The sequence below is a fragment of the Parasteatoda tepidariorum genome, chromosome 1, assembly GCF_982258835.1.
Source record: "Parasteatoda tepidariorum strain Cologne lab strain chromosome 1, Ptep-v5.0, whole genome shotgun sequence".
In the NCBI taxonomy this organism is placed as follows: domain Eukaryota; kingdom Metazoa; phylum Arthropoda; class Arachnida; order Araneae; family Theridiidae; genus Parasteatoda; species Parasteatoda tepidariorum.
In genome coordinates, this window is record NC_141755.1 from 48,106,737 (window position 1) to 48,133,469 (window position 26,733).

At 26.3% G+C, this 26,733-nt stretch overlaps 1 protein-coding gene across 7 annotated transcripts in view; it reads left to right on the forward strand.

The window, feature by feature from the left end:
• The first annotated feature begins 120 nt into the window (after window positions 1-120).
• LOC107437970 (C-Jun-amino-terminal kinase-interacting protein 4) overlaps window positions 121-26,733 on the forward strand; it is a 53,118-nt gene continuing 26,505 nt past the window's right edge. For 4 of the 7 annotated variants that reach the window (XM_071179893.2, XM_043052671.3, XM_071179890.2 and 1 more), the window contains exons 1-14: window positions 121-782; window positions 2,980-3,100; window positions 5,464-5,534; window positions 6,900-6,985; window positions 8,000-8,159; window positions 8,282-8,327; window positions 8,641-8,764; window positions 11,955-12,046; window positions 13,318-13,335; window positions 16,658-16,715; window positions 17,581-17,637; window positions 18,971-19,112; window positions 23,239-23,426; window positions 24,954-25,130. In XM_071179893.2, coding sequence (XP_071035994.2) covers window positions 468-782; window positions 2,980-3,100; window positions 5,464-5,534; window positions 6,900-6,985; window positions 8,000-8,159; window positions 8,282-8,327; window positions 8,641-8,764; window positions 11,955-12,046; window positions 13,318-13,335; window positions 16,658-16,715; window positions 17,581-17,637; window positions 18,971-19,112; window positions 23,239-23,426; window positions 24,954-25,130 — 1,655 coding nt within the window. In that variant the 5' untranslated portion in view covers window positions 121-467. The remainder of the gene's footprint in view (window positions 783-2,979; window positions 3,101-5,463; window positions 5,535-6,899; window positions 6,986-7,999; window positions 8,160-8,281; window positions 8,328-8,640; window positions 8,765-11,954; window positions 12,047-13,317; window positions 13,336-16,657; window positions 16,716-17,580; window positions 17,638-18,970; window positions 19,113-23,238; window positions 23,427-24,953; window positions 25,131-26,733) is intronic. The other 3 variants (XM_043052677.3, XM_043052674.3, XM_071179891.2) reach the window with 1 other exon arrangement.

The window sequence follows — 26,733 nt, forward strand, 5'->3', positions numbered from 1 at the left end:
TTATTGTTAAACACGTAAATTTTTAACAACATAATAATTATTTTAAGTGATTTATGAATGACACTTATGACGTCATGAACTTCTGCCAGTGTCAGGTGAGGCGAGGTGAAGAGAATTCCGTTGCGATGTGTACATTTAATTTCTCTGATGGAACAGTCAATTTGTTGTGATCGCTGATATTGGTTATTTTCGGAGTTGATGGGTTTATCTATCATTATGTTTGGCAAATAATGTTTACATTTTGTTCTCCCTTTTATCAAGAATCAAATTGTTCTCTATATGCCATCTGTTTACGTTTATAATGTATACGTACTTGGTAGTGCGCTTAGAAAAACTTTGTTTATAAATACTTTCATTAGCCAGCATGAAATGTTTTGTTTACCTTGTTCGATGCCTCTCAATCTTATTGAATTAAGATCTGACATTATTTAGCTTATGAATTTTTATATATATACATAAAAAAAGCAATGGAGGTCGACAGTGCACTTATGAATGAAACTGTATACGGTGTTTCTCCTGGTGAAGAATGTCACGTTATGTCAGATAAAGTACAAACGTTAGCTAACAATATTTATGAAGAATTTGCCAGGATGATCGCCAAATATGATGAAGATGTTGTTAAGCAACTTATGCCTCTGGTTATTAGTGTTCTAGAACACTTGGATTTATCGTTTGTTGAAAATCAGGAGCACGAAGTTGAATTAGAACTACTTCGAGAAGATAATGAACAATTAGTCACACAGTTTGAGCGAGAGAAACAGTTGAGAAAATCATCTGAGCAGGTATTAATTAATGTTGTTCACATAGTTAACGTTATCAAAAGTATAGAATAAAAAGCCAAATAGTGCAATGAATACCAATACAAGCCTACAATATTATTATGTCAAGTATTAATGGATGAAAAAATAAATTATGCGGTGAAATGGTCTCTGTATGTTTGCCTGAAATTTTAAAAAAGTACTGTTTGATATAACTAAAAAGGTACCTTGTAGAATAGGTTATCTAATTAGACTAAAATAAGGAAGTAAATCTTAAGACTGTCTTTCAATAATTGAAAACTGCATAAAGATTAATTAATGGTTTATACCAGCATTTATCAAATGCTTTTGTGAAGTTTATGAAATATTAAATTCATCCTTTTCTAGTAAATCTTAGAATTAACTAAAAGAAATTCTAGGTAAGACGAGAATTTTCTTTGACTAGATGGTTAGGGGGTTTATTACTCTATCCTTATCTGTCATGTCAACTACAATCACTAAGATGCTAATTAGATTTTAAACTTCAAAAAAAAAATTTTAAAACAACTTAGGTGTGCTTGGAAGTGGGTCTCCTTCTGTAATGTTTTTTGTTGTTGTTTTTTATGTTTCTTGTATCTATTGTCCAGAAAAGCTGCAAGACTTAGAGATTATTTTGGTGTAGATCACGATACAGAAATCCCTATAGTCAGTACTGTACATTTTATCCAGTAATGTTAAACTAATTTTTATTAACAGTGTTTTCATCTCAGAAAAAAGATGGGTGAGAATTTCTCACCCTTTCTCAAAAACAGGGTGAGATTTCAAAAAGTTAAGTGAGATTTCAAAAAAAAAAAAAAAAAAACACAAAGAGACTTGAAAAAAAAATTTTTCTTTAATTATAATGCATTTTTAACATCTTCTAATTTTTAAAGCATTGAATATTTTTGCTGCATCATCATATGGAAAATGTTCTACATCTACTTTTTCATCAGCTATTCTCATTAGGTTGCTCAAATGCGTATTTGTTTCGTTTTGATCGTTTCTACCCACATTTTTTTCATTTGTCCGTTTCGGAGTAGAAGATATTGGCTTTACAAGGTATTTGTCCATCTTACATTAACGAGCAAAAAATTTGAACGTCTTACATGAAGAAACCTTACCTACGGTAAACACGTGGTTGCAGAGAAATGCGTTCTGAAAGAGATTCCGTGGTTCGGAAGGATTGTGTTCTGTTGTTCTTGATGGTTCTGAACAATACTGGTAAATAGGGAAGCTAGATAGGCAGATGTTGAAAATAATAAAAGATCCAGGAAGAAAAGTGAAACGGGTTTTATTCTAAATGGCGCAAATGAGAATTTTTTTTCAAAATGCGAGAAATTCGCGAATTTTGAAATTGGTTTATAGAATGCGCGAATTTCTCGCGGTAATCATTTTTTAATGCGAGAATATAAAAAAATATGCGAGATTCTCGCGTTCTCGCGCTGTAGTGAAAACACTGATTAATAATCAGGGGTCTGTCCAGGCCGAATTTACTACCGCGTACCTTCACAAATTCAACTTTAGGAAATACTTTCACAAAATACTTTTTCTTAAAATTTTATTTTTGCATCCTTTGAGAAACGATAAATCCATACTTTTGTGTCGATTTTTTAATATAATTTTTAATTATTCACACATTATGTCTAAATTTTCACAAAATAGGTACCTCTCAGAAAAACCTAGACAGACCCCTGATAATGTAAGTCACTGCAGAGACTTATGAATGTTTAGACATGTTGTTTTAATACTGATTATTGATAATTTTTGGAATCTATAACAGTTCTTACTGTCTTATTTTAAAATACAATAGGATTTCTGCAAGATTGCTATTGTCAAAAGTGTGCTAATTTATACAGATGTTGAGTATTTGCAAACTTTTCTACAAATACATTAATTTTAGAAGAGTATATTGTAAATTAATTTCCTATTTGAAGAAATTAAGACTTTAAAATGAAATGAGATTATTTTAATGCTATTTATATTTCTTGAGAGTCTGTAAAAAATTTCTAAACTGTTATTGATATTAGTGACTCTTAACTAATAATGCTAATAGGTTTATGGCCCTGGAAATGGATAAATACTGTGCAACTTAATTATAAGTTATAAATAAGTTAATAAATCTTTACTTTTCTTTTATAGTTGTGATCTTATAAATCTGTGTTATTTCAATTTTTTTGAAAAAATTTTTTCTTTATATTTTTAGAAACTCTTAGAATTAGAATATTCTGTAGATGAGGACAGACGTGATCTTCAAAGCAAAGTTGAAAGCCTAGAATCTCTTGTTCGTATCCTTGAAATTAAAGCAAAGAATTCTAATGATCATGGTAACTTAAATTTTATTCTTTAATAAATTAAGTATTATAAAAATAAATATTTTAAAGCAGGAATCTAGAACATTTAGAGTTTCTGAAATTTGTTGTTCATTCTTGTTAATGTGTTCTTTTTTTTATATGTATATAAATCTTTGTCTAAAATATTCATTTGTAAAGAAATATGTAAGCGTTTTCATTTGGATGGACTTTTGTTTTACGAAATATTTTCATTGATTCTGCCTGACTTTGAAAAGTATGTGTGCTTGGGAACCAGAACTTCTAAATTTCTTGGTGTTTTTTGTCTATTGCAGGTCCAAATTTAAAGTACCTATTAATCTTTTTTCTTTTTAAAGATTTACAAAAGCAGATATTTTATGACTGCAAAAAATGAATGTAATTAGTAATTGATTTATCAATAATTTGATAAACGATTAAATCAAAATTTTCATATCAATTGCCTTTGTTGTTTACAATCTGGATATATTTTCCAAAGCAAATACACAATACATTCTCCTTTTTCATATGCTTACATGCATATATATAAAATGCTGATTTGATCAATTAAAATAACACTTCTCTAAGGGAAGATAAAAACAATTATCAATGTTAATTAAATAGTATGTATGTTTATGTATGCAATTCAAAAAAAGTTATCTTCTGAAAAAATCATTTTGTAACAGCAAAAAAAAAAAAAAAAATTATTTATGAAATTTAGCTTTTTTTATTGAATGAACATTGAAAGTAGAAAATTTAAACAATTAACTGAGTACTGGGTAATAAAATTTTTTTAGAAATAACAAAATTCTACATGAAATAAAATTAACTCAAACTTCAAATAATGTTTAAAAAATTAGAACAAAACATAGCAAAGAGTAGGGGGAAAAAAATAGAGTTCTGATATTGAACAGAGAATAAAGGTTTCAATTCTTTATATATCTATTAATCTACACATTTATAACTATATTTATTGATAGGTAGACAAAGATATTTAAAACAAGAAAAAATTATATTTTGAGGAATCAAAGCTCTTAATTACAATTGATCAAACATCTTTGTCAAGAAAAGGTGCAATGTAATTTGATTCTCTTCCTTTGTTATTAATACAAGAAAAGGGAAAAATGTTTTATTAATTTAAAAAAAAAAGTTTGAATAGTTTAGTTACAATGTCAGAATTAACTTGCACTAAGTCTGTCTTTTTTCCATATCTTTAATAGAAAATAAGGTAACCCAGAGGACGTGTTATAACTTATTCTTTCCTCATCCCATCTATGATTTTTGCATATTCGATACACTACAACTTAAGTGGAATCACTAATTTTCCACAACTCTTTTATGTTGTTTCTGAAATTTCATCCATGTGAAATTTCAAATTATGAGGTCCAAAATTCTATTCCTTTATACAATTTTAGTATTGACTATTTTGTAAAATATTTGAATCAAAAAAAAAAATGTGAATGGATATTTTTTCTGAATAATCCTCAAAAATTTTTCTTAGATGTGAAAAAAATTGTCCTTAACTTTATTTGTAAACCTCATTATTTATGTTAAGATGGAAAATTTTGGTTTGAAATCAGCAATAAATTTGGCTAGCTTATATAAAATTTTTGTTCCAAATGGAAATTGATCTATCTGTTGTATAATTATTATATGCTAGGGGAATGGTTAATAAATGCTATCATATCCTCAAAAACCTATTGAAATCTCTATATGTAAGTTTAAAAACAAAAATTAACATTTATAAAACACTAATTTGATTTATTCTGCTTTATGGGAGTGAATTCTGGGCAATGACCAAGTTAGATAAAAATAAATTATTGACCTTTGAATGGAAAATCTTAAGGAAAATGTTATGTGCAGTCCATGAGAAGAATAGCTAGAGATCCTTGTTTAACTTCGAGATTTACCGAAAGTATAAGCTACTTGATAATAAAGTCATAAAATGCAATAGACTACCATGGCTTGGACATCTATTCCAATCTGATAATACCAACCTAGTAAAAAAGCTGACTTTAACTAATCAAGAGGGAAACAGAAAACTAGGAAGACCACCAATTAGATGGCTTGTCTTGGTGGAAAAGAACTTTCATATAGTAAATAAGGGAAAGTTTAAGAACCTTGCTGCAGATAGGGCCAAATGGCAAAGATTACTTTGGGTGGCCTTGGCCTGTAATAGGTGACAATGTCTTGAAAGAAGAGATAGAATGAATAAAGAAATTGCTTTCTTGACATCTCAGCAAGTAAAACAAATGCAAACAATAAAAGCTTTCTCTTTTATTGTTTGCATTTGTTATTACACTCTTTTTCTTGTCTTGTCTTACACTTTTGGTCTAAAAATACATCAAATTAATAAAGTGTGTTTGCTGTTTAATTTACAGCTTCAAGGTTAGAAGAAAAAGAAGTTGAAATGAAAAAGGAATATGCAAAACTTCATGACCGTTATTCTGAGGTAAAATATTTGTGTAGACATTTACTTAGTTTTTAAATTTCTAATTTTATTTTATGATGCTTTATCTTATTTTAGTTAATTTAATTTTGAATGTCTGGTAGATATTTAAAGAAATTTTGCAATGTTGCCTATCTATTCTTAAACTTATATTTTATGTATTATGTAGTTATTTTTGATCTGCACTAAGTGATTGTCTTGAAATTAATTATTTAGTCATCTTATTTCTGACAGTGGTTCTCTCTATAATCCACGGATGGTAGCTCAATGAGAGGCATTTATAATTTTCTCTAGAAGATACAAATGCATTAATTTCTACAAGATTGACTTGATATTTCTATTTAAAAATTTTAAAAAGATTTTTTTTAAAAATTAGTTTGAGTCATGGCTAATATATTATGAAGAAATAAAAAATGCAAATAATAATGAGAATGATATTAACATATCTTCAAATTTTGTGTAATTGAATAAAAGTTTATTTTTAAGTGAACATCATAACATTTCTATGTTTGTATGTGGCTTAGTGAGTTCAATTGAAACATTCATTGTGTTATGAATAACTATACAAATTCAAATCTTTTTGCTGATCAATACAATCCAGTTTGAAAAACAAAACTTAGCATCTTTTATACTTTCCTAGCAAAAACATGAGGCAAAGTCATAACCTTTAAAACAAAGCAATAATTCAAACATCTATAAGCCTTTCTTCTTTCTTTGTGGGGTTGACTACTGTTTGTCATTAAGATTATTTGGCTGAAAATCTTTTTATTACATTCAGCTGAATTTGGTAATTACTTAAAAAGAAAAAATAAATTTAGATAATTGGCAAAAGTTAACATTTTAGATACATTACAATCACTATTACTTTAAGAAAGCAAACAATTGAAAAATCATATGTTTTCATAAAACATATGATTTTTCATGATTTAATTTTCATCTTACATTTTCTTCAATGGTTCTTATTGAGCAATATTTTTTTGTATGCTAATATAAGTCTTAGACACCATTCCATTTATAAATTATTTATATTTCATTTTCGCTTGACAAAATTTCTGGAAAAAAAAAATCCCTTTAATTAAATTTGTAAGTTTTAATATGTTATGGTAATGAATAAATGTAATATGTAATTGTTAACTTTAAAAAAAAAGAAAAAAACCCAGCACTTAATTATTTATTAATTGTTTATAAAATTAATTATGGCAGATTCAAAGCTGACTTATTTATTCTAAATTAAAACTAAAATCAGAAATCTTTACTTCCCTAGTTTTTCTCAAAATGTTAGTTATATTATTTACTTAATTGGAAGTAGGGAATGAATTGAAGCATCATTTTATTCAAATATTTGATTTTTCTATGATTTTATTTCAGGTGTTCAGGACTCATGTGGACTATGTAGAAAGAACAAAAATTCTGTATGGAAACGAAAAAGCAGAAATGATTTCATCTAAGGCCAAGTAATTTATGAATTTTATTTTTAAACTGAATAATTCTTAATAAGTACTATTTTTTTTTAAATGAAAATTTTAGAAAGGAAATTACTGTATTTTGTGTTTGAATATTTTAAAGTTGTTTTTATTGCTACAATTTTAGTATTTTTTTTAATATAAAAGGAAATATTTCTGAAACAGCATTTGAAATTATTTATTTTTGTGCTGATTTTATTGATACATAGAAATAAAATTTCCTGAGATAATTCATTATATTTATTTAATATTTCTTACTTAAAAAAAATTTTTTTTTTGTTAATCTTGGTATTTATTATTTTCAGATATTTTTAAAATTCTAAATTTCGACTATTGTAATTTATACCACTTTTAACATGTTCATTATGGGATCATGTGATATAGGTTGACAAAATTCTTCCCTACAATTTGTGTCAATAAAACACATCAAGTGGTAGCATGAAGGGTTTACAGGGTTTGTAATTGTAGTACTATTTTTAGTAGTACTAATTTTGCTGATAAAAAAATATTTTGACTTTTCACATTTTGTTCTGATATTCTGAATTTTAGTATGCGTTCAGAACATCCCATTTTCTGAGAATACAATTGAAATTTTTAAAAGGCAAAAAAAGGGATTTGAAGAATTTAAAATTTTGAATTTTTGATGAAGCATCTTTTTATTTTAATTAATAAGGCTTGTAGAATTCGCAAAATTCAATAGATCTAATTAAATGACTACTTGAAAATTGCTTACGAAGTTGACACATATTGCTTTATGCACAAGATTCATTGTTTAAATCTTTTCAAAAGTTTAGTCATTCTTCTATAAAGAAACTCAATTAATTTTATGTCATAAAATTTTTATTGTGATGAAGTTAAGGGCCATACAATTATATATATTTTAAGCAAGTGCAATAACAAATCTTTTAGGATGGAGTTTTATTTTTAATAATTTCATTTAAAAAATTTAATATTCTATGAGAATTAATTATTTAACGAGATTGAAAAAGTAATTATTTTTTCCAGGCATAATATATCACAACTAAAATCTGGTTCAATGTATAGTATGAGTTCAGAAGAATCTTCCATCAAATCTCTATCAAGTCCTCCAGATTTTAGCGGGTTAACACCACCAAACCATGTGCCAGATGCAGCTAGAATTAGCAGCTTGCAAAATGAACTTCAAGTAAGATTGCTTAATATAAACATTTAACCGAAGTGTAGTTTACTTAGATTTAAAAAAAAAAAAACACAATATAAATTAAACAATATTTATCGAAATTTTATGAGCCTCTGTTTTATTTATAGGATGTGCGATCTCATAGCTCTTGCCAAGACATTAAGACCGCTCAAAGTAAGCAGTACTGAATATTTGTTTATCTTTCATTATGTTTAATTAAAGGGTCTTAGGGTCAAATATTTAATTCTAGATTACATGGTTATGATAAAACTGTATTGCTAAAGTAAATTCATTATGTCTTTTAAGAAATTTCAGATTTGTTTATCTTTTTCAAAATAGTTTAATCTACTACTTTCCAAACAAAGCATTTCAAGCTTTCTAAGTTGCCTTTTGTGAATCTTTATATTTAAATGTAATCTAATTCATTATTTATCATATAAAATTTTATATTTAAAATATTTTAATTCAATTTATGGTCTTTCTTTAGAAAGTGGTTGGACTGATGGATTTGGATCAGATCTTACAGATTTCTCAATATCATCTGCTCCAGATGTAGATGATATGAATGACTTATCATCACTTGATATGGCTCTAGCTGCCACTATACAAAAGTATTATTATCCTTTTTATATCAAAAAAGTGCAATTAACTTTTGTTTATTTATTGTTATAATTTCATATTATGTATTATAGCATTGTGGGTTCACAATTTTTTAATAATAACTCATTTCAGTATTTTTTTTTCCAATGTCTAATTTTTCATTTCCAAGATAAAAGCTTCAGATTTATAGATTTTTACTTTCGTAAGCAGCCAGTCTAGCATTTTGTTTTTAGGTATATTTGAGTATCTAATTTTATTTCAAGTATTAGTTTATATTAAGTTAATTTTCTAAATATGATAAAAAATGTGTGAAAGAGTATGTAGAAATAAAAGTAATATAATGTAGTTTTCACTTTTGCAATTTTTTTAAAATGAATTACAGTTATTATGAATTAATATTTTAACCTTCAGTTAGACGCGCACTTGTTTCAGACATGGTTAGTCGCATTGCACCTATAAGGTGTTTTTGATTTTTTTAAAGTCAAGTGAAATTTATTCCAGTTTAAAAAGTTAATTGTTACCTATTTCAGATTCTTTAGATAGATAAAGTATGAAAAAACTTATTTAATTACTAAAATATATGAAAGAACTGTATCACAAATAATTGCACAACATAAAGAAAAACAAAGAAAAGTAAAATTGTAAAAAAACATTGAGAGTCTTGCATATCGGAATAACTTATTTCAATATCACATGTTAGTATAAAAATATTATATTAGAGGCTGTCTGATGCAGAACTGCCTTCATGTGAACAAGAATTTTTGCAAGAGGTGTTTACAAATTGTTGTTACATTACTCAAACATAAGTGTTTTCCGCAAGCAGCACAAGTATACTTTGTATTTTTTCATTGTTTATTTTTTTGACATGGCACGCACAATTTTCTTTTCTTGGCTTGATTTTTCTGACAGTGAATTTTCTGAGGCTTGAGAAGTTTGCTTCTGCCAATCGAAAGCGAAGTACTGAAGATAAATTTTTCTTGCTCCTGCCTCGGATCATTTCATCCATCACAAGTTGTTTAGCCAATTGAGACAAGAAGGTTCTGTGGTTTTTCACTTCGTATCCATTTTTTGCGTATATAACTTGACCATTTATACCTGCTACGTTGAGTAGGGCAGAAAATAAGATAAAATATAGATATTTAATTCATAAAAATATTATATCCATAATACTTGGGTCAATGGTCGCGTTGCACCTGTGGGGTGATTTGAGCTGCTGCAACTCTCCATCGGCATGTTCGAAGGTCGGGAGTACACAGACCTTTGAGTAATCCAAAGATAGGAAGATAACATTAGGCTCGTTCCCCGGAAACATCTATTGACGGCAAAGGAGGTGGAAGTGCAGTAAAGATGCACCTGAGGTGCACTCGTCTAACGGAAGGTTAATCAAAACTAATTTAATTGCTCAATTAATTTTTACTTTAAAATGAGAACTTTTTGTATTTGCATAACTTGTTTCACTTAAAAAAATTAAATAGACTTTGCAGTTTATCTCTTATAGTGTATGTACTTAAGGGTACAGGGGACCTTAAAAACCAACTTTCAGAGTTTTTATGCTACATTTATGAAACTCACAGTATTTACTTATAATATCTTTAAAAAGCTGTATACAAAATTTCATGTAATTTGATTTATAATTTTTAAAGTTATTGAACTTTTAAAATTTTAAAATAGCATAAAATCAAAACACTCCACAAAGCTTAAAATTCACCGCAGAATCATACTTTTTTTTTTATATGACTCATTTTTTATTTCCAAATAAAAGTTACTTAGTTACCAGTGGCTAATTATATCTCTAGCTCAAAAAAAACGCACTTTTTTTGTATCTCATGAAAATTTCTGGAAAAAGTTTAAAAATCTTAAACTTTTTTTACTATAAACAAATTTTGTCAATGTTCTAGGTAATGAAACATAGTAAGTGTTAATCACATACATACATAGTACACATAAAAAAAGTTTCAACCAAAAAAACTAAAAATTGAGAAAAATGGACCATTTCGAAAACACAAAAATCCGTCAAAATTTCATTTTGAGAAAATAGCAATTTTTAAAATGTATTTAAAATAACACTATTAGTTGTGTATAATATCTAAAAAATGACTAATTAAGCATATATCTGTACTTTTATCTCCATTATTAGGTTGAAATGGATGAAAATTAGGTTGAAATGGATGAAATATGTGCCTATGAAAAGAAATACACAAATGTACTCAGCAAGCATATTTACTTATTCAAAATTTAACGCAAGTAAATTCACTAAAGTAATAACATAAAAAAGTTAGTAAGCATGAAATTAATTTATTTTAAAAAATATGAATGATATATCAACCTAACAAAAACAATTTAAGAAGAATAATAGCTTTGAAAAAAGCTGTTTGTTGTAGAAATAACGAAAAAAGAGCAATATCGACAATAAAAATAAACGAATGCATTAAATAATCAATCAATCAGCTAAGTAACTGTGTTGCCTATAATATTTACAGAAGAACCCTTCTGAAATGAATAATATAAAGCTCCTTTAGCTTTTAACTTAAAGCGAAACTGAAAAAAATCGGCTGCTTCAAACTACTGACTTCTGTTTTCTGAATGTAAACAAAGGGGCGTGGCCTAATTAAAATCCTAATATCTCAGTAAAAAAGGGTTCAATTTCCAAATTTTTTTTTTTTGTTTGAAAGCTTACAACGTCTATTTTCTGAAAAAATAAAAATCTCAAAATCAAAATTTTGGTCACTTTTTTCAAATTTGAAGGTCCCCTGTACCCTTAAACTCAATATAAAAAAATGCTCATTTTAAATTATTATATTTTTTAATTAGTGATTTTTTAAATTTATTTTATTAATTAAGTTTACAATTTAGATAAACTGAAATGTATAAATATTTTATTGGTAGCTATGTCGTAATTCTAATGAATAAAAAAAAAAAGTGAAATTTTTAATTCTGCATAAAAAAATATTCTATCGTATAACTTACTTGCATATAAGCTAAAAAACTTGTAATTATTATTTTTTTTATATGTATACTTATATATATATATATGTTTATCTATACCTATATATGTTTGTTTCTTTTTTTTTAAATGAAAAATTGAAACCCTGATCTATATTGCACATTAACAAGTGTAATGTGTATTGCAGAACATATTTAATATATTTCAGTACTTTAAGTGCAGTAATAAAGTATTTTATTATATTCAATATGTTGCAGTGAAAGGAGGCGACCAAACACTTTGTATCAAGAATTAAGTTTCACAGAGTGTGAAAATGCCCAAGATGGGGAAGATGGGAATGATATTGCTGGTAATTTCATTTTTAGTTTATATCAACTGAAGTCTGTTAATTTGAATAAAATTAAAATATTTTGAGTTTGATGCAAATTGCATGAAATGAAAATTAACTATCCTGAGTGAAAAAAAAAACAAAAAACATGTACACGATTATTTGATTTAAAGAAAAATATTTAGCTATATTAAACTTAACTTTTTTTGCTGAGAGTTCTTATTTCTATTTTAAAACAGACTATAGAGCTTTTTTTCTGACTTAATATGTTTAAAAAATTCTTATTGTTATAATTCCTTTTTAGAGATAATAAATTTTTTAACTTGAAATATTTTTTTGTGCCTAAGTTATTTTAGTCATAAGTTGGACTCCTTTAATTGAACCATGTAATACTTGAAATACAGAAAATGTTAACTAACATTAATTTTTTACAATCTGTTTTGATTCTATTGTTAAAATATTTTTATTCAAGTCCTTCCTTTTTTATTATGTAAAATAAAATTTAGACTTAAGTGAATTTTTTAAGAGGTAATTCAAAGTCTTTGTATTTAATAGAGTAAGAAAGTAATGATAATAATAAATAAAGTGGTAATACAAAAAATCTGAGGTATTTTATTTTAAAGGGATAATTATAAAATTTATTTTTCTATTCATTGTCAAGGCAACTCATTAACTTCTTACATTAACATTTCTATTTAGCTAATGCATATGTTTATTTTTCAAGCAATTTAAAGTGTAGTGTTCACAAGATAAATCTGTAGTCCTTCATAATGAAGAATACAATATCTTAACTTTAAAAAGATGTTGATTTTCAGAGTGGTTAGCTAAGAAGTTAAGGTATGTTTTTTATAGCTGGTATTAACAAAGAAATTTCATTACCATGATCTTAAAATTAATGAAAGATTCTAAAAAATATTTTTAAATGACTTCATTGCTTAAAAAAGGGAATTATAACTCAACTTAAAAAAATACAAAATCTACATTACAGGTTTTTGTTTTTGAGTTAGAGTTGTTAAAATTATGTTCTGAATAGAAACTTTTGTGTTAATATTTCTAAGTTTTGTGATGTATTACACTTTTAGTACTAACATAGTATTTGGTAAATTGTCTTCTTTATATACTAATATTATAACTGTCATTAACATATTGAAAATGAATAACCTTAATTTTTTAATTTGTAATATAATCAATATCTAATCTCTTCCAGTGTATAGTTTCTAACATTATGAATAATATACTAACTTAATAAATTTTCCCTTTTTTTTTCTTCTGAAAATTCTGGCAACCTGTAGCACCAGACAGTTTCTTTGGTAAGGAATTTAATACTTTTCCATTCACCTTTTTATTTACTCAATTTATGAAGGACAGGGTTGCTGCTGGATTATTATAGTGTGTCAAATGTCCGTGAATCTTAAAATAAAATGTATAAATTCAGGATTACGACTCTTCACATTGAAAATAAAATTAATTTTTAAAAAAATTGTTTATTCTGTAAAATCAAACTGCAGTACCATATGGATTTGTGATCGAACTACTTTAAATATAAAACTGATTATCTACTGATTACTCATGCATGATTTGAAGTTCTTTATAAAACCTCTTACTTTAATGAAACTGAGAGTTTTTGAATATCATACAGAAAATGCAATAAAAATCCCACATTGAACTGCATTAAAAGGGGATTATTGAAAGTAGGATTTAAAAGTAACGTAAATGGGCAGGCATGGTGGGCGAGAGGGCATTACAGTATAGTGTTTATAATTGATTGATAAAACTGCTTCGATTTGCTATGAAATAAAATTGTTGCAAATTCAGCACTTAATTCGCAATGTCTTGTTAGTAATTGACTTATAACTGTAATGTATGATTTGAAATTGGCAACTTTCCAATAATGCATGGTTGGAAATATCATAAAAACATTAAAATTTGAAAAACGCTTTGAAATATGTCAGAATTTAGGTCTGTAAAATTTAAGGTTTGGAGATAGCATTACGTGATTAATAGCATTGATGTTTACTGTGACCTAACATCAAATGCATGTGTGGAAAATTGCATTTTTCATATTATAATATCAAATAGAAAACCCTGATTTGATTTTCGTCAAGTTGCATTGTGATGTATCAAAATTTTGATCAGCAGATAAATAAAATACTGAGTAAAGATAAATGGTTAAAATGAATAAAAATGAATCATTTGACTTTTTTTTTGTAAAAGTCTTAAAATGTTAGTATAAGTAACTTCGTATTTTATAGAAAGAATAATAAAAAATAAGTTTTTATCATTTGTTTCACTCAATTTTTGTGCGCTATGAAACATTTTTTACATTTCAAAAATTTTCAGAACCCCATTTTTATAAAAGAAACCCTGATTTTTGACTATTTACTGTCTCTAAAACCCAGTTTAAACAATACTCAGTGGCAACCCTGAAGTGTGTGCAATTTTAAATTAATTTCTTTTTTAAATTTAACAATATTGTACTATTATTTTTATTTACTTAATCCTTTTTCTATAGTTTTCTTATGTTTCAAAAATATTATTATGCAAAGAAAAAAAAGCACATATAAGTGATGTTGATTCACTAAATTGAATTAAATTATGTTAAAAATGTTAGGCGAAGAAAACAGTATGAAGAATAACTTTAGTGAAAACCTTAATTTAAATTAGAAAAGAAAAAAAAATTTAATGTTAGAGCTTGGTGTACCAATTACACATTATGAAAATTATTAACATTCAACTAAATGCTGAACCCCCTATAATATTCTCAAGCATGCATAACCAAATTCTTGATCCCGAGAGCTTAATTTCTAAGTAGAACCTTACCGGTGCCCAAGCTGGGTCAGCAGATTGATAGGCAGACACACTGATTGTTTTATTGTTCTATAACTTTTATATTTAATGGAGAAAAAATTATTAAAAATTAGAATTTTTTTTGTTTTAAAATTTTTTTTTGCTACCCTTAAAAATAATTTTAGATATAAGGTCATTGCATAAATGTGGTTACACAAATATATTTTCATTAATGGGTTGTTCTTCAAAAACCTAACTACTACTTTTTTCGTTGCTTGTCAACCTATCCTTGAAGCTATTGTATTAAGTGCTTACCAATATACCCTATTCACTTATTATAATTTAGTGGTTCCCTTTCTAATTACCTATTTGTAATGAAATAATTTTTAAATTTGACAATAGGAGATTAAACTTTTTTATTATATTTCATTATTTTTTTTTTGAAGTCTTATTGAAGTTATTATATTGATTCAAATTTGATTTATTTTTTTCTTTTAACTTTTATTATTTTATTTTATTATTTTGCTGTTTTTAAGTTGGTAATTATATAAGATCTTTTTTTGTTTTGTTTTAGGTTTATCAGGTCAGTCAAAAATATTTTTATTTTATTTATTTATTTTTATTTTTTGTATTTCTTCATATTTTAACTTGTTTTCTTTTATTATTCTTTAAACCCTATTCTTAGTTTCTTTCATTGATAATACAGAAATTCGCACCATTGTGTAAGGATGCTTAATTACGTAGTTACTAGTAATGCAATAAATTTTTAGTGATATAATCAGTTTTAATGATACAGCATTATATAAAATATTAATAATGTAGTTTGATATTACATGTAACATATTTGTATCGATTTATTTTTGCCTTTAAAAAAATTAAAACAACCTTAATGTTAAGTAGGGCCAATTAAATTCGGTCACAAAATAATAGATGCATATATTGATGGCAGACATTTAAAAAAATGTAGATTACACATAAAAGTAACTGCTGCAGCTTATGAAGATTTAAATTTCAGCTTGATATTAATATACTCAATATTGGGTTATAATATATTGTAGATTGTTACATGAAATGATTTTTAATACAAATAAAAAAAATTTCTGATTATGGTCTTAATTTTTTGCATGTTCAATTTTTTTATTCTCATTTTTCTAATTTGCTTTGTTAGTTTATTTTGTCTTCATGTTGTTTTCATTACGTAATAATAATAAAAAACTTTTTTGGGTTCAAAATATTTTATTCTGCATTGATAATTGTATTTTTTTTTAAATATAACTGATATAGCATACATTATTAACATTAAATCAATAGCTTGTCCTCGTAATTGGAGGCAAGTTAAACAGAATTTGTGTTGCAAATGTTTGTGTATTTTATTCACTAATGCACATTAGCAGGTAGTGGACTCCCCTTGTTTTACATTTAAGTTTATAATTATCCATTTTTACGATCTCCAATACTATTTTGAATAAATTGTGTTTGTTACTTTAAGATAATGCTTTATTGTTATGATTTTGTTATCCGTCAGTTTATTTAAAAATTTGAATTATAAATTTAAAGTAAGTTTTGACTGTTAAGCTCTCTCTAGTTTTAAAAGAAAGTGTGACAATAATTTTTTAATACATTTTTTTTGTGTGTAAAAGAGTTATTAAATTGTGAGAAAAATTTCTTACCTTTTATTTTTCTCATTAAAAAAAATTGTCTGACAATTTTTTACTGATAAATTTCCCATTTTAATGCCTACCATAACTGAACATAAAAAAAGAGATTTTTGGTATATGTATATTTTTTTAATTCAATTGAAGAAAAGTTGTTTTATTTTACATACTTTGATTTCTTTACCTATAGGAATGGGAAAAGAAGTTGAAAATCTAATCTTAGAAAATAATGAACTTCTGGCAACTAAGTAAGTATTTTATAAAATTATAAAGACAGTCACTGTATTATTATTATTTTTTTCATATGAAGTAAATAAGTTAAAATATTTTTAGCCCATTATAAAAGATATTTTTATTAAAATGATGAGTTTTTTTTAATTATTAGCCCTACTAATTAGAGAGAGCTCTCTATAAGAATTTTGTGATATGATTTCCAGGAAACTCCAAAAGATAAAAAATTAATTATCATACATACCTTCTCCACTTTCTTTTCTCAGCGAAATAAGTAGAGAAATAAACATTTCTTGACTAAAAGAACTTTTTAACATTTATAATATGCATATTTACTCACAAATAAACAATACTTTTTATAACTGAGAAAAAAATGGTAGTCATAGATAATTTACTCTCTCTTAAAAAAATGATAAAATTTTTTTAAAACTCTTTTTGCGATAAGTAATAGCCTTATAATAGTAATACTTAGCTGTATAACTACTGATTATAGTAATGCAAATGCTAAGGGTTAAAATGATGAACATCATTTATTAAATTGATCATCTTTTTATGATGAGCTGAATGTCTTCATAATCTTCAAAGTGTTTAAGAGATAATTGTTTGTTTACACAAACGTCAACATTTAAGAATTTTAAATAATGTTTCTCAGAGGTATGAGATTTGTGTTTTGACACTTGAAGAATAATGTTTCTTGTCAGAATTTATTAATATTATCAATTAAATAATTTCAGACATTACTCCTAGATCACTATAATTTATCTCTATTTCTGTATCCTGTGATGCTTTATATATATATGCTAGCTGTCTAATATTTACTACTTAGGGTTGAATGAAAATCATCCTTTTTATCTTAATACTAATATGATACTTTCTTTTTAGGAATGCTTTGAACATTGTGAAAGATGATCTCATTGCTAAAGTGGATGAATTAACAAGGTATTAGTTTACTCCAATTAATTTTATATTGAACCTTTTTGTTACCTCTTTCAGGGGTTGCAGGATAAAAACTGTTCCTCATATTTTTGACTATAGTACAAACCACTGAAATTGTATTAGTTTTTATAACTTAAAGCATACAGTTTTTAACCTACCTCTTTAAATTTTTGAAGCATAAAAATAAAGCAGATAACTTTTTTGGGGTTGTGTGCATATCACGGCCACAGTTCTTATGATTCTTTAGAAAAGTTATGGGATAAAATTTTTCCACCCTGTAGCAAAAGATCTGTAACATTTTGAGTAAGTTGTATAAACTATTCACATAAGTTTATCTATATCAGTGACATGCATGCTAAATATAATACAAAATTCCCAGGGAAATATTTTTGTAATTAAAGTAAGCCAATTACGAGGTTCAAAATTAATTTATTATTACTAAACCCATTGATATAAGATTTTTGTCATAACTCTTTAGAAAGTTATTAAAATTGAATATAGTTGGAAATTTGAATGTAAACTTCTGTTAAAACCAGAAATATCTTACATCTTAATTGTTTTCAATATTTTGAGATAGTGTAATGGTACAATGTTATCCAATATTGACAAATCATTCAATATTAAATGTTTTCTTACTCATTATTATATTCTCTTGTATTTTATATATATATTACTAAAATAAATACAGAATAAGTGTTTTTTTATTATGTAATTCATGGATAGATACTGTCAAAGTGAAGCAAATTAAAATGTTTAATCATTATCTACAAATATTAATTAACGAGCAAGCTTAATAATTTTTTTATTTGTTAATTAAAGATGCATGTGAACAAATTGCTTTAATCTTCTAAAAATTCAGCCCTATCATCCTATTTACACAAGGATTGAAAAAAGGTGCCTGAAAGTAATTTTCTGACGTCATAAGCCGGATAAAAGGCTTGTCAAATTTACAACATTACTGATTTTATGAACACTACTTTACAAGAATAGGCCACAAATAACCGCATGACACAAAGAGTCAATCATGTACCTGAGGCAAAGTCTTCTTCGCCTTGCTATACTTGCCGGAAAACAGGCTACAAAAAATAGCAGGTGAAAAATAAGGATTTTGCTCCTCTTGTGATATCACAAGCCTGGTGTAAAGGAGGAGTAAAGAGATTTGTTTAGATTTTTTTTAAGTATAGAATAAAAATAATTAGTTTATACATGTAAAAATAAATACTCAAATACAAACGAAAGTGCTTTTTGTTAGTGCCCTAATCAGAAACTGGCCACTGAGGTAGATGTGTTTTTTTTAATTATAAATTTAAGTTAAATATGCATACATATTTTTTAGTGAAATGGAAATTTTGCAAGGAGAGATCAAGTCTTTACAAGCTGTTAAAGAGAGATTAAAAACACGTGTTATAGATTTAGAAGAAGAACTAAAAAAGACAAAAGAAGAGGCTGAAAAAATGAGGGCAAAGTTTGAAGAAGAGGTATAATTGTTATTTTATTTAATGCTCTAAATAATATTAAATCATTGCAATTTTCATTCATTATACTTTTTTTATTATAACTGTTATAAAGTCTAAAAATATAAAAAGGATAATTGGTTTGCAAACGCATAAATAAAAGTGAAAATATTTAAAAATAACGGGTTGGCAAAAGCATAAATAAAATAAAATAAACACATAAAGAGATAAATTAAAAAAAATAAAAGCAGACGATAAAATTAGAAGTCAATTTTTAGTTGTTGGTTTTCTTTAGATTAGTTTTTGTTTGGAAGTTGAGTTTCCTTATATTCGGTTACGGGGTTTTTCTTGTTGTTTTATGATCTTTTCACTATCCCATTACGGGTAATTCATATTTGTTAGTGTTTGTGTTGTTTGTGAATAAAGTTTTTTATAAAAAAAACTGAACAGTTCTTTAATATAGCTTGATACGCTACAGCTATATTTAATTGGTGGCGTATATTGGTAACGTATATTTAAGAGAAGAACTGGTGAAAAATACTATTGTTATTATGGATTTCCTACTCAAGAAAAAATTAGTGAATGAGATGTTTAAAATTGATGCTAAGAAGTGTGGAATTCGATGATACTTCGAACTCTTTGAACAGAAAGCGAAGAGATTTAGGGTAAATTTTGACCTTTGGTTTTCGTGTGCTTTGCAGCTTATTCCTGCTGAAAGGCCAGAAATTTATGATGATGATTATTATTACTTTAAAGAAAATCTCATTGCCAATTTTCAGTATGATCCACGAGATATTCCGTGTAATAACGATCGCCAGAAGAACATTTTAATGAGAAATGGAATTCGCCAAGTATTATGAAGAAATTTAGATCTGAACGTGAATGTTTCTATTGTGGTGAAATAGGACATTTTAAGAAATACTGTAGACGTCGAGATTTGGATTATAGAAAATAGAATTACGATAGAAGTTGGAAATATAGTAACCACCAATCCGACTATAAAAATATATCGCCAAATGTTTCCCGAAAAGTAGCAAATTCTGATATCGAAACATCAGTTACTTTGAAGGACTTAGATTCTAGTTGGCTTAATATTGGTAAATTAAGTGGTACTAAGTCTGGAAATGTTGCCAAGAGTAATTCTGAAAGAAGCCAATCGACTTCCAAAAGAAGAATAGTCCCGCCAACAGTTGTACCTGAAGAATTGGAACCAATTACTAAAGTAAATAAGAAGGTGATTATAGATTGGGAAGAAAATATTTTTGAAAAAGTGTCTAATTGGAGTTCTCCAAGTTTTGAAGAGAATAAAAGAAGAAGAAATAAATCTTATTTTCGTAAGGTGTTTGAAAAATTTGATGAAAACATTATGGAAAGTGTTAGAAATATTTTTATGGAGGATCGGAAGGAACCGAACCAAATAGTAGGAGCAGAAATAGATATATTGGAATTTAGTCCATGTGTACTAAACACAGAAATAGAAAGTGCAGAACCAAAAGACGAATTGTTCGACGATGTTTCTAGAGTGATAGTAAAGGAGGTAGAAGAAAAGGAATGTCAAGTCTTCCAAGAAAAAGTTGAGATGAAAAATGAAGAAAAAGATGATTGCCAAGTCAATTGAGTCAGTTTTGTGGTAGAAACTGTAGAAGAAGAAATAGCATTGCCAAAGTGCCAGAAAAAAGCATCATATGCAGATACATGTTTGACGAAAAATTTTGAAATTATTTTGGTGGAAAATGATAAAGTTTGCTAGAAAGGTGAAAATGTTAGAATTGAAAGGATTTCGGAAGCAAATATAGTAAAATTCATGTTAGTACTGAATCATCAGTTATGGAAGAAAAGATGAAGATTGATTCCAATAAAGGTAGTAAAAGTTTGCCAGTCGGTGACAAAATATGGACTAAGGCATTAGTTACAGAGAAACGTAAAAGAGAAACCAAAGTGGTTAATTTGCCGTGTAGGAATGAACAATTTTGTTCAGGAAAGAAAACGCCAGCAAATGCTAAACAAGTAAAAATCTTTCATAAGAACTTTGTTAAGAATGGAAGTGACAAGAAAATGAGCCAATGGCGAAAAATCAATGCCAAAAGGAAAAGAAAAAAGAACTTTGATAGAATTAGCGTCACGCAAAGGGTTAAACTAAAATGGTCGCCAAATAATTTTGATCACAAATTTAACGATACACGATTGAAACAAAAAAAGAATCGATTTCGAGGAAACTTAAAGTTTTTGCGGATAAAAGTAAAGATGAAACTTTTGAGAGCCAAATGTAATTTGAATCAACGAGTCGATTTGAATCATTGAATCAATGAGAATAAGTATAAGTGCAAAAGATGTGTGCCAAATTGGAAAAATTACAGTGTTAATAAAGTAAGATGGAAAGAAAAGTTCAGTCATTGGTGCAAAAATGGAACTTGGCACAGTTGGTAAAATTTGCCAAAAAATTTATCAGTGGAACTGGAAGTTTAAGAAAAGAATTGTGGTGAGTAAAAACTGGTGTAAGAATATTAACATCTACGGAAGTCATGGCACTACGAATTCGCCAATTACCCTAAATTTGGCTAACGTTTTAAGAGTGAAGGTAAAAATAATAATGAAAATATGATCTTTAATCGCCAAACGATAGTAGTAAAGTAAAACGATAGTTAGGACTTAGATTTTTTGTTTTTTAACTATAAAATTAAAACAGTTTAAATATTATTCAAGAAAGGTTTTATAAACTATTTCACTTCAAGTGATTTTTATTTAAATAATAAGATTTTTTTGCTATTTCTTTAGTTCTTTTGCTTTGTTTTAAATATTGTTTATTTAATTGTAAACAGTATCTTGTGATGTTATGTTCAAATTAGTCTTATTTCCTTATTCATATGTATGATTTAATTTGAAGAAAAAAATTTTACTTGTAAAGAAATTAGTTTATAATTGAAATTAAACTAACCAAAATTTAATTTGAGAAATTGTTTAAAATGATTATACCTAATGAAACATAGGTGTTAAACAAATTTGATTATAGAGAAAAGTGCTAGTGTTCTTAAATTACGTCATTTTTTTAGATATATAAATATTAATAAGATTGAGTTTGGATTTAATTATACGATGTTTAAAAATGTTAAGTATATTGTTTGGATTTAAAACTAGTGAGATACCAAGATAAAAATAAGCACTTTGAAAGAAAAAAAATCAGGTTAGCTTCAGTCTTTAGATATTGTAAATAGCTATATGTATATATGTAAATAGTTATATTTATTTTATGTGAAATTAAATTATAATATTTATTTATATTCTAATTTTATTTTGAATATTTTAGTTTGTTATCTAAATTGAGTTACAAGTGAATTGTCTACTAATGTTTACTTCAAGAGTCGTAAAATAATTGAGTAATTTTAAGTTTTAAAGTTAATATTTGTACATCACTTCTAATGTAAAAATTGTATCTTGCAATTAATTTGACAATTAAAAAATTTAATTCTATAAGTGAAATGGTTTGATTGTAACATAATGCATTGGTTTCAACCTAAAGTTTAAGGAAGTACACAAATAAATTCATTAATAACTTTTCCTTTGTTTTCTATGGAAAAGTTCTTCCAAGGGGAGAGGAGTTATAAAGTCTTAAAAATATAAAAAAGATATATGGTTTGCAAAAGCATAAATAAAGGTGAAAATATTTAAAAATAATGGGCTGGCAAAAGCATAAATAAAATAAAATAAACACATAGCTGGCAAAAGCATAAATAAAATAAAATAAACACATAAAGAGATAAATTTAAAAAAATAAAAGCAGAGAATAAAATTAGAAGTCAATTTTTAGAACTAGTTGTTGGTTTTCTTTAGATTAGTTTTTGTTTGGAATTTGAGTTTCCTTATATCCGGTTACGGGGTTTTTCTGGTTGTTTTATGATCTTTTCACTATCCCGTTACGGGTAATTCATATTTGTTACTGTTTGTGTTGTTTGTGAATAAATTTCTTATAAAAGAAAACTAAACAGTTCGTTAATATAGATTGATACACTGCACTGTCTTAATGTTTGTCTTAACGCTAAAAGAATTTGTAATACTTTTACAAAAGAATTAACAATTTGATATTTTCAAGAGTTCAAGAAATAAAAAGCAAAGGAAAAATAAAATAAAATGCAATTTATATATTTCTTTTTAGGAGGGAATTCCTCTAGCTCAAAGAAAACGATTTACTCGTGTAGAAATGGCTAGAGTTTTGATGGAGCGGAATCAATATAAAGAAAAGTTAATGGAATTGCAGGAAGCAGTGCGATGGACTGAAATGATTAGAGCATCAAAAAATGATCCTGCCACTGACAAGAAAGGCCAGTCTTCCATTAGAAAATTGTCAGTTTCATTTTTTTTATTTTAATAAAATTATTTTTTACTTGAATATTTTTTTATTTGAAACTTATTTTATTTGGTAAAACTAATATTTTTTTTTATATAAAACAGCATGACTGTTAAAGTTTGTATTGAATTTGAAGAGATTTAGATATTTTTCATTTCATGTATGATATTCATGCAATAAATGTTATAAATATCGTTAAAAAATGCGTTAATTTGAAAGATTATGCAATTTTAGTTGTAATTAAGGGCTCTATTGTTTGAGCCAGAAGTTTCCAGCACTTTTTAGCTATGATCATTTCCTGTGAGAACGTCACAGTTTCTGACATATCATATTTTTTCTTATCACAGATCTATTCATTTTAAAATTAATATGTTTTTTAAACTAAGAAGTTGTTTTGAAAATAGAATCTCAAAAATAATAGGATTAACTAAATTTACTCTTTTCTTTTTTATAACATTAGCAGCTTAACATAATGCTCAAGGTTAAAAATAAAAAAAGAAGGAAAAGAAAAACTATTTTATTTTCAACTGCAAAGTTTTTACCATATACTTGAAGATCTTATGTCTTTCGTTTGGGTGGCTATGCATTGATTAAAAATTCATGATCTGAAAGTATCATAAATGAATAATGCATTTTTTAAATGTGATTACAAAATTGCCAAAGTTTGGAATTTATACATTCAAAGTATAAATTAGAAATTAAAAATTGGCTTTGATCTATTTAGAAAAGAATCTATTTTTTTCTACAATGGCAAGTCTGGAATAAGTATAAAGAGGGATACAAAAACCAAAATAAATATAAAAGTTAAATACAACTAATGATTTCTTTGCAAAAAGGAGATTGAATTTCATTGATATAATACTCAGTTTCATCTTTCAAAACATGGGTGATTGAGATTTTGTCTGTTAAAATCTTCAACTTCAAATAAAGAAAAGTCCAATAGCATTAAATTACATGATTTAGACGGCTAATCCTAATTACCAAAACAAGAAATTACAATATCAGATTGACACAGCAATGGAAACAAGTAGTTATTTCATTTTTTAAAACTCTAAATTGCCAGCTGTCTATAATACCCACTTTTTTATTCAAATCTAGCATGTATTTTAGGATACCCTATATGCGTGTATACTTGGTATGCGGTTCCATTTTAATTTAAAATCTAGTCTTTATATTTAATGAACCGATAAAGAAATTCCCAAATTTTAATTTAAAGTATAATTGTAAATTTTGGGACACACTGCATTTTATGTATAACATAAAATGCATATAATAAGATTTAATATTGAATTATTTTTCTGTAACTATTGACAAATTTGAAAAAATAATATTAATGCAATTTAGTGGCGATTCTGTATACCATACATCTGTTATTCTTGGATAAGTTAATGATTATTTTTATGCATCTTTTGTTACCGGATTTCGTTATTGACTAATAAAATAATGTGGTTAATGTTTGATTATTATGTATTTCTTATTGCAACCAACTTTAAAAAAATAATAATTTTTTTTTGTATTTTCAGTTTCAGCAGTTTATTTAGCTCAAGCAGTTCATCAGAGAAAACAATGAGAAAATCTCCTACCTCATCAGGAATCTTGTACAGTTCACCATCTGTCCATGTCAGTCCCACTTTAGATGCTCTCCGGAAAACTAGATTGGGTGAAAAAGGAAAAAGTGTTGATTTTCTTGATAGTGATTTGTGAGTTTTATTGAACTACCTCCAAACATCCAGATGTTATTTATTCTCTGTCTTTATGAAGTTATTGTGCAATATGTAGAAATGATATTAGTATACTTGTTACACATTTTATCATTTAACCTGTTGAATTTTCAAATTCTACTTGCATTTTCATATCTGCTGTACAGCATTGTTATTTCACAAGAGCTTTTTATCTTGTTACATGAATTTTAGATAGTTTAGTTTGTATATATTTAAATATATATATATTTGTATATATTTAAAGAGTTATGAAACGTTGATTTTAATAAATTATATGCCTTTCAAAATTGGTTGTTTTTTTTAGTTTATTTTTATAATTTATACACAAAATAAAGGTAGTTTTTTCATACCTATAAGGTCCTCTGTTTTTTTCAGGTATTGTTTTAAGTCTACTCTTAATTTAACTCTAAAGATAGCAAATAAAGTTTATTACTATATGATGGAGAAAAAAAACAATACGCACCAAGTGAAAAATTATGTGTAGATATCCGTTAAGTGCTATATACAAGTATCATTTCAATTCAATACAAATGATAAATAAATCATTCTATTCATGTTTTGGGTGATGATGATGCTTTTCTATTGCATTGAAACAGCTGTTTGCACTTGACTTTTCAATTCGTATTTTTTGGCTGGTTTATTACATTATGTTTTAAATCATTTCATCTAGAAATTTTTCTTTTCATATAAAACTGAATTTTTTGTTGTTGATATTGTTAAAAATTATTTTTCACATTTCTTATTAAATATTATTAAGTTTATTTTTAAAACCTTAGGTCCCAATTGATATGCTAATCAGTCATATTTTGATATAATCTTCATTGGAATTAACTGTATTTCTTTTTATTGTATGATTGTTGTAATCAATTTAAATTAAGAATCAGAAAAACCATCAGAATGTTATTGTTTTGTACTTTTAAATTTTAATAGGCCATACTAAATAAATGTTTCATTTTTTCCTTAGTTTATAAATATTTTATATATCTTTCTCCCTATTCATTAATTTTCTTATTTTCGATTTTATTCATACATAATTATAAAATAATTTGTTTACTTATATTACATTATGGATTTCTTAGAAAGTAATTTATATAAAAGAAAGGAACAACTTTTTAAGTTTTATTGATAATTTCATTATTTTTGATTTTTTCTTTTCTTTTGTGGCTTTATTCTAAAGTTTTATTGGTAGTATTAATATTTTGGGGGAATGAACTCATTTGTAAATGAGAAAGATGACTCAAAAATAAGAAAGAAAACTTTTTAAACATGATATGAAGTTAAGGAACAATGTAACTATTTTCAGATCAAAGATTTAAGAGCAAAACAGTATTTTCTTACTACAGTCAAGATATTCTCAATTTTGGCTCTTATGGTGTTAATCGTCTGCACCTACATATCAAATTTGTACATTTTACATCGCTTCCTAGCTTTATTTTTTACTAATGTTTGTTATTTTACAGATTTAAGAGCAGACTTGCAGATTTTCTTTCTGAATCTTGAGAAATGTTTCAAAATGTGATTTATTTTATGTAATACTTATGTTATAATTTATTAATTGTATTAAGTTTTATATTGAATATAA